General features: G+C 40.6%; 1 protein-coding gene across 1 annotated transcript; it reads right to left on the minus strand.

The window, feature by feature from the left end:
* Positions 1-268: 268 nt before the first annotated feature.
* Positions 269-7,533, minus strand: LOC109478923 (endochitinase 2-like). The gene is made up of 11 exons (XM_019780730.1): positions 6,920-7,533; positions 6,697-6,809; positions 6,160-6,218; positions 5,462-5,631; positions 4,674-4,845; positions 2,419-2,592; positions 1,940-2,032; positions 1,549-1,562; positions 1,234-1,424; positions 834-909; positions 269-559 (listed from the first exon to the last, which is right to left on the minus strand). The coding sequence occupies exons 1-10, from the start codon at positions 7,479-7,481 to the stop codon at positions 838-840; spliced, it is 1,620 nt and encodes a 539-aa protein (XP_019636289.1). The 5' UTR covers positions 7,482-7,533; the 3' UTR covers positions 269-559; positions 834-837.
* Between the last annotated feature and the right edge of the window lie 1,122 nt (positions 7,534-8,655).

Genomic DNA, 8,655 nt, shown 5'->3' on the forward strand with positions numbered 1-8,655 from the left:
ATCATATACATCTTCATGATACTCTCGCCATTTCCCTTTTTATGGCTCACTTCAGAAGTATAATTGACCATGGCTAACTGTACACATGGTGTTTGTTATTCAGCCATTTTCTTATTCATTGATTGTGGTTTACTGTGGAGGCAACTCTCCTTTAGCAGCACACCCCTGGGGGAAGCTATTCTTCCAGGAGAGGATTCATAACTGACCCCTCCAGTGTTGAACATTAGCTTTCCAAGCCAGGGGCATAATCTACTCATCGACAAGTCAACAGAACATGTAATATCACAACAAACTTGAAATGAAACAATTGAGTAACAAAACAATCAGTTTAAACAGGTGTTACAAAACAATAACTTAAACTCACAAAAGGAACTTAGAATAAGAGACTAAACAACAGCAAAATATGGCTGTTCATGATGATTCTGATTTTAAAACAAAATTCTGGAAAACTACTGTTAAAACTTTGTAGATTTTGATATGTTACCCTTGAAGACTTGCAGACCGAGTCAAGAAATTGTAACCAAGAGGCTCACAGATCACACAGCGTTAATGACCAGATCTGTCAACAGAAAATGTGTCATTATTTTCAACATACAAGAAAAGTACACAGCAATTATCTGTATTATGAGCATGTAAATTATGGAAGAATTTAACTCTCAACACAAGAGACCTGTAAAATTTTTGAGCAGTTCAATTCTACCTTTAAATTTTATGATAATTGTACCAACACTGATGAATTGTCCCGCTAGTGAGATAGCAGATTGAGCAAACTTAGAACCTAAGAAAGAACAATTTGAAAATAAAACAAAAGTCTTACATATTGCATTGCTCACCTAGTTAGTAGTATGCAGAGTATCGGTTCTGGTTTGTTTCGCCACTAGAGACTTTGGGACGTGGCAGCTTGAATTCCTGAAACAAATAATGTCACTGTCAAAGGTTGATAGAACAGTTACATGTCCTCATTGGCAAGTGATTGGGTCAGATGGATGAAGAAAAAGATTGAATGATTCAGTCGAGTTGGAGAACAGTTTGATTTTTACATACTTGTATTATTTATAATTTACAAGCTTACTGGTAGATGGTGTGTTATGCCAAAGGATGCTATTACTCAATAAGCAAATTTTCATTACCAATACTATGGAATTCAGTGTGTGAGTACTGTATACTGATCATGCTCAAATGCAATTATATTTAGACACACTGTGAGCGGATGAATTTCCATGATAATCAGACCTTCTTGGTTGGTACGTTCTCCACCGTAGGGTTCCACTGTCTGTTGGGGTTGTGTTCATCGCCCTCCTGGAAGGTGGTCAGTTCCCCCTTCAGGTAGTTAAACTCATACCCGGTCAGTCGAGAAGCCCGGGCCAGGTTGTTCTGTGGGGAGTCTGAGTTCTGCTGATCGTACACGTTTACTGGCACATCTGTGTTCTTCCCGAGACTACAGAACAGAGTGGATGTAGGGTAGATAATAAGCCATTATAGTCAATGTCACACACTACAGGTTGTACTGTGTCTGAGTGCTGCTTACTTACATGTTAAAGGGCTCTGTGTTCTTCCCCAGACTACAAAACAGAGTGGAGCTAAGAGTGGAAACTAATTATTCTGTTAGTCAATGTCAAGCATTTAAGTCTAAGAATAGGAGTTGCATTCAATTTAAGGTTTTTGCTCTGAAATATTGAACAGTTATAACTGTTAAGTAATGACTATCAAGCCTAAGCTGGCTGAAACTATTCTTCAAGAGTTTATACTTAGTAATGATACTCCCCCCTCTTTGGTTACACAATAGCACCTGTAAGTCTGGCCTGCCAAACTCTTTTGAGTTCTATTTCACAGTAACTGTTTTAATTTGTATGCACTAGAAAACATTTTCTATTGTTTACTCTGGCCTGTATAAATCTTAGAAATATGGTGCATGTGCACATAGATATGTGATACTCACTTATAGAGTGGCACTGCCTCGTCAGATGGTCTACCTCTGTGCATGGAGCTGACAGGACGGGCTGAGGCCAGCCACACATTCCCCTGGTCAGTCCTGAAGGCCAGGAACAACAGTTACTGTTACAGACTTTTCATTCCAAAACATGCAGTACTATATAATATTATGCAATGTATATTATGTGCATTATTTGCTATACATTCAGCATTGTCCATGGAAACAAGGCCTAACTTAACTTTTGACAGCATGTCTGAAATTTTCTATTGTTTGTGGAATTGGCAATTTCTTAAGATGTTGCATTGTCACTGACAACAGTGCTGTTGCATGCTAACAGTTTCTTTGAATCCTAGGTGAGATTGAGTGCCAGATGAGGACTTAAGGGAAATTGATTTTTAGTATTCTACAGGTTAAGTCTTTAAGCCACAGGTTAGAATAAATCCTAACTCATAAATCTAATGATAACTTTGTTTGACCTGACTGACCTCTCAAGGTCATCCTTCCTACGTGACCTTGAGCAGCAGAGACAGCCCACGAGGACAATGATGATGAAGAGTAGCCCCCCTCCCACTCCTGCACCAACGCCAATCACAACAGTCTGAGGCAGGTTGAGCTCACACCTCTCCCCACCGTGGTACACAAAGGAGTTGGCAACACAGCTGTGGTGTGGAATATAGAACAAGAATGTTAGGATTTGCTACATAATAATAACATAATATCCAAACATTGAGATTCTACACTAACAGCCTAGAGTTATGGTCATGTACCTGGAAAACTTGCTGAATAATCACCAACATAGCTTATCAATGGAACGTATTGTTTGTAAACAAGTATCAGATTATTTCTCGAAGAATTCACTTATGTCTGAGCATCAGCATGCATACAGGAAGAACCATTCAACCTGTACTGCACTGCTGCACATGGTAGATGATTGGTACCACAGTATAGATCAGGGGAAACTGGTAGGCGCCATTTTCCTCGATTTCTCAGCAGCTTTCGACCTTGTTGATCACAACTGTCTACTTTTGAAATTAGCATGTTATGGCTTTGATGAATCTACCACCAAATGGATGGCAAGTTACCTGACGGGAAGAGAACAATGTGTTCACATAAATGGAACAAACTCTTCCTTTAAGGAACTGCCTTGCGGTGTGCCCCAGGGGAGCTGTTTAGGGCCCCTTCTTTTTACCATTTATACTAACGATCTACCGCTTGCCATCACTCAGGCCACAGCGGATATGTATGCTGATGACACATCAGCCTACATATGCGCTCCTTCTATTGAAACTATCTCACATAATCTACAGACAGAGGTAAACAACATCTGTAACTGGGTAAGAGTGAACCAGCTTTTCTTGAACACTTCAAAAACAAAATGTATTGTACTGGGGAGCAAGCCCAAAATGTCTGCTAAACCCAAACTCACACTAACTGCAAATGGTAAGGTTATCGAACAGGTCTCAGAGGTAAAACTACTTGGTTCGACAGTAGATGAGTGCCTTACCTGGAATACTCACACAAAATTAACATCTAAGAAAATGGCTAGATCACTGGGGATGATCAAAAGATGCGCACACTTTATGGATCAAACATTGTTAAAAATTGTAATAGAATGCCTTGTACTATCTCACATTGATTATTGCAGCCCAGTTTGGTCATGCACAACTAAAACTAACATAAACCTTCTGCAACGAATGCAGAACAAGGCAACTCGTCTGTTTCAGTCGAAGCCACAGTGGAAACCTGTGCACACGAGATTGTTAATGAACACCATGACAACATTTAAAAGGATAACACTCACAAATGAACCTATTTGTATCAGTAGGCAACTGCGTTCGGTCAACAACTTGCATAGTTATAGAACCCGTTTTGCTGCTAAACAATCTTTTCTGTTAGAGAAACCTAGAACTAACGCACTGATGAAGTGTTTCATGTACAGGGCTGTCAGTGTGTGGAATAACCTTCCAATAGTTATGCAGTCCACACAATCCCTGAGAGTGTTTAAGGATGGTTTGCACAAATACATCCACCAGTAGTTACAAGCACTGTTCGACAGGATTGTCAGTTTTTTAAATTATGTATATTGTAGATATGTTATTGTTATTGATTTAGATGTGTTTGTGACTTGTCTAGTTGTCAACCATGTTTGTATAATGTATTGTCTCTGTGAATGAATACCAGGAAGATTAGCGGTGGACCCTAGGGTCCACCGCTAATGGTTATTCTAATAAAGTTTCAAAGTTTCACTGTGACAATGATCATCACAAACCATTACTATCATGTATGAGTGCTTGACAGGACATACAAAATATATGATAATCATTAGCCCAAAAGGGGTATTTTCTTGCTTGTTGTTTTCTTATAGATTGAAATGAAGACTAGTGTACATGCAGTACTGTTGAGTGTTTATTTTTCTTTGCCCAGGTAGGAATTTGGGTTTCAAATTGGACCACTCATCACTTTGCTGCCATTTCTGGTCCATGTTGGGTCTCCCCAGGATGAATAAATATGTCTAGAACTTGCTTAACTTCCTAAATATGTTCAAATTGATGCACATTTCTCTCTCATCTGTTATCTAATGTATCTGATACAGATACAGATACATTAGAGAACAGATGAGAGAAAAACATCCTTTCAGCATAACAGGAAGTCTGGTAGAGTACTGTAACAGTTGTAGTATTGTCAAAGACTACATGATAGTTTGTTACCTTCAGTAAAGAAAAGAGAGAGTCATGATCACCTGCATTTGGGTCCTTGCTGAGGGATAATCTCACACTGTCCACCATTTCTACAGTAGTCATCCTCACAGACACACTGGGCTATCAGCACTCCATATATGGTCGTCAGGTTACACAGAGCATCAGCACCACAGCCTGTTGTACACAGCTCAGCCTCGCCTAGCTCTGCAAGTTCTGCATAAACAAAAAAAAACAACTTTGTAAAACAGAACTGGAAAACTATATTTCTTCAATTGTAAATTATGTTAAATTCACAGCTGAAACTTGGTCCTCCTATGGAATTTACACTAGTCATTACATTTTATTTTATGATTATAAAATAACATTGCATACAGTTTGACTTTGAGTTCCGACTTCTGACTACAGTTATATATATTAAATGTACTGTATCTAAGTCACAATGTCAGGATAAGGAAGTTTTAAGCCAGCAGACTACATTCATTTGCAAAATTTGACTGGGCTATAGAGGTGTGAGTGAGTGAGTGAGTGAGTGAGTGAGTGAGTGAGTGAGTGAGTGAGTGAGTGAGTGAGTGAGTGAGTGAGTGAGTGAGTGAGTGAGTGAGTGAGTGAGTGAGTGCGTGCGTGCGTGCGTGCGTGCGTGAGTGAGTGAGTGAGTGAGTGAGTGAGTGAGTGAGTGAGTGAGTGAGAGTGATTCTAGCAGTGTACTCTTGTTAGATGAAAACAAGTTTGGACTTCACAATAAATTTCTGTCTATCTATAAGTTTAATCTCACATGCAAGTACAATAGATGTATTATTAATTCTTACAAGCATGAGGATTACAATCTTACCTGTGCTTGTAAGCGTAACCGTTGTGAATGAAGCTGGCTCAACACTGTAGTTTGCTATGCTGAAGGTTCCGTTCAGGACTATGTTTTCTACAGCGTTCATGATCTCATCATTGGACGGTGCGTCCTCGCTGTCAAAGATGACGATGTGTCTCACAATGATGCTTCCAGGCCTACATGTTTAAGAAATAAGACGAGTTCATGTCTATGTATGGGTGCACATGGTTTTCAGCACCAAGGACAGACATTATAGTAGTATACAGTCAAACTTGTGACCATCTGATTACTAGTACACATGTACCTGATTAGTGGTCACTATAAAGTTGACCTTATAGACAGGAGGTGACTATAAACAGGAATTTGTTCATATCACAGTCAATTTAAAAGGTGACACTATGTGGCCACAATAGCCAGGTGCCCCTTATGGCCAGTGGTGGTCACTAGTGTAAGGATTGACTGAATCATACAATGTACATTTTTCTACCATGACAAGAGAAGACAAGACAGAAACATTGTGCTTATACATACATTTGTACCATGTGTATCAACAAGAGTTAGGACAGTATCTTTACAGATGATTAAATGTTAACATTGGGATAATCATAATAAACAGCATTGTAACACATTAAGTACTGATACACACTTGAGATATATGGTGACACTCACCAATTTATAAATCTATTAAAAATGCAAATACTCACCTGAATCCCAGGATACGGATGTCTTTGAATCCTGGTTGAGTGTCATACACTGGACGTAACTGTCAGACATATTAGATATGATGATAATGCAATTTGCAACAAATTAATAATCACATCAAAAAAGTTTGCTCTTCCTTGACTCATGGCTTCAGTCTATGTCTGTTAAGTAGAACAGAATTATTGTTATGAAATTAAAATTAAATAGAACAGAATGATTGTTATGAAATTAAAATTGAATACTCCTCAATAAAGATTCTAGTTGTGTAATTTAGTAATGACCATGATTCTTTGGGGCATAAGCCCTCCCCCTTAGAAAATACACATGATGCAGGCAGGCACAACTTTGATTAGTAAAAGAAACAACATTAGCTACTGGGAATTCTTATTCATAAGTGGCATGATTATAGCTCCATTGAATGAAAGAACTAGGATCTGAAGTGATTTGGTACCACTGACAAACAGATGCAGAAAAGATTTGATCAATGTGTACAATACAATTATAGAAATTAAGATACACATATTAAGTGTCTCACTCACATCAGTTAAGCACTGTTGCTCCAAAGTCCGGTAGGCACTTGATGATTTGTTGGCCAAACCAGCTGCATTTCCATCAAGACTCAGGGAGAAGGCCAAGATCTTTTCAGGCTTTCCTACAAAAAACAATTATAGGTAACATTTAGTTGAAAATGTTAAAAAAAAAAACAAGCCAAATTTCAAAGGTAAGCATTATTCCAAAAGATGCAAGCTGAACTTGACAAACCTGGTTTTTCTGTAACAGGGGCTTTGGTTGTGACAGGCTTTTCTGTTGGTTTGCTGGTAGCGACGACTCCAGTGGCTGTAGAATTCAATGTTGTTGCCATGCCAGTGGTCAAAGCAGTGTCAGTTGTAGTCATGCCAGAGGTTGCAGCCGTATCTGTTCCAAACATAATGGAAGTTGGTGCTTGAGAGGTTGCAGCCACACTGGAAGTTGGTGCTTGAGAGGTTGTGGCAACACTGGAAGTTGGTGCTTGAGAGGTTGCAGCCACACTGGAAGTTGGTGCTTGAAAGGTTGTGGCAACACTGGAAGTTGGTGCTTGAGAGGTTGTGGCAACACTGGAAGTTGGTGCTTGAGAGGTTGCAGCCACACTGGGAGTTGGTGCTTGAGAGGTTGCGGCAACACTGGGAGTTGGTGTTTGAGAGGTTGCAGCCACACTTAAAGTTGGTGCTTGAGAGGTTGTGGCAACACTGGAAGTTGGTGCTTGAGAGGTTGCAGCCACACTGGGAGTTGGTACTTGAGAGGTTGTGGCAACACTGGAAGTTGGTACTTGAGAGGTTGCAGCCATACTGGAAGTTGGTGCTTGAGAGGTTGCGGCCACACTGGAAGTTGGTGCTTGAGATGTACCCATAGTGGTGGTTGGTGCTTGAGATGTATCCATAGTGGTGGTTGGTGCTTGAGATGTATCCATAGTGGTGGTTGGTGCATGGGATGTACCCACGGTGGTGGTTGGTGCTTGAGATGTACTCATAATGGTGGTGGTTGGTGCTTGAGATGTACCCATAGTGGTGGTGGTTGGTGCTTGAGATGTATCCATAGTGGTGGTTGATGCTTGAGATGTATCCATAGCTGTGTTAGTTGGTGCTTGAGATGTATCCATAGTGGTGGTGGTTGGTGCTTCAGATGTATCCATAGTGGTGGTGGTTGGTGCTTGAGATGTATCCATGGTGGTGGTTGGTGCTTGAGATGTACTCATAATGGTGGTGGTTGGTGCTTGAGATGTATCCATAGTGGTGGTTGGTGCTTGAGATGTATCCATAGTAGTGGTTGGTGCTTGGGATGTATCCATAGTGGTGGTTGGTGCTTGAGATGTATCCATAGTGGTGGTGGTTGGTGCTTGAGATGTATCCATGGTGGTGGTTGTTGCTTGAGATGTACTCATAATGGTGGTGGTTGGTGCTTGAGATGTATCCATAGTTGTGGTGGTTGGTGCTTGGGATGTATCCATAGTTGTCACAGTGGTGGTTGGTGCTTGAGATGTACCCATAGTGGTGGTTGGTGCTTGAGATGTATCCATAGTTGTGGTGGTTGGTGCTTGAGATGTATCCATAGTTGTCACAGTGGTGGTTGGTGCTTGAGATGTATCCATAGTGGTGGTTGGTGCTTGAGATGTATCCATAGTGGTGGTTGGTGCTTGGGATGTATCCATAGTGGTGGTTGGTGCATGAGATGTATCCATAGTTGTGGTGGTTGGTGCTTGAGATGTATCCATAGTTGTCACAGTGGTGGTTGGTGCTTGAGATGTATACATAGTGGTGGTTGGTGCTTCAGATGTACCCATAGTGGTGGTTGGTGCTTGGGATGTATCCATAGTTGTCACAGTGGTGGTTGGTGCTTGAGATGTATCCATAGTGGTGGTTGGTGCTTGAGATGTATCCATAGTTGTCACAGTGGTGGTTGGTGCTTGAGATGTACCCATAGTGGTGGTTGGTGCTTCAGATGTATCCATAGTGGTGGTTGGT

The sequence above is a fragment of the Branchiostoma belcheri genome, unplaced genomic scaffold, assembly GCF_001625305.1.
Source record: "Branchiostoma belcheri isolate BF01 breed outbred unplaced genomic scaffold, Haploidv18h27 scaffold46, whole genome shotgun sequence".
Lineage (NCBI taxonomy): Eukaryota > Metazoa > Chordata > Leptocardii > Amphioxiformes > Branchiostomatidae > Branchiostoma > Branchiostoma belcheri.

Bases quoted from the DNA above. Each gene is read 5' to 3' on its own strand.
- LOC109478923 (XM_019780730.1), bottom strand. From the start codon at position 7,481: ATGGCTGCAACCTCTCAAGTACCAACTTCCAGTGTTGCCACAACCTCT. The intron at 6,810-6,919 runs GTTTGTCAAGTT...TGTTTTTTGTAG, and splicing joins CCCTGTTACAGAAAAACCAG to GAAAGCCTGAAAAGATCTTG. The intron at 2,593-4,673 runs GTGATCATGACT...TCCACACCACAG, and splicing joins CAGCAAGGACCCAAATGCAG to CTGTGTTGCCAACTCCTTTG.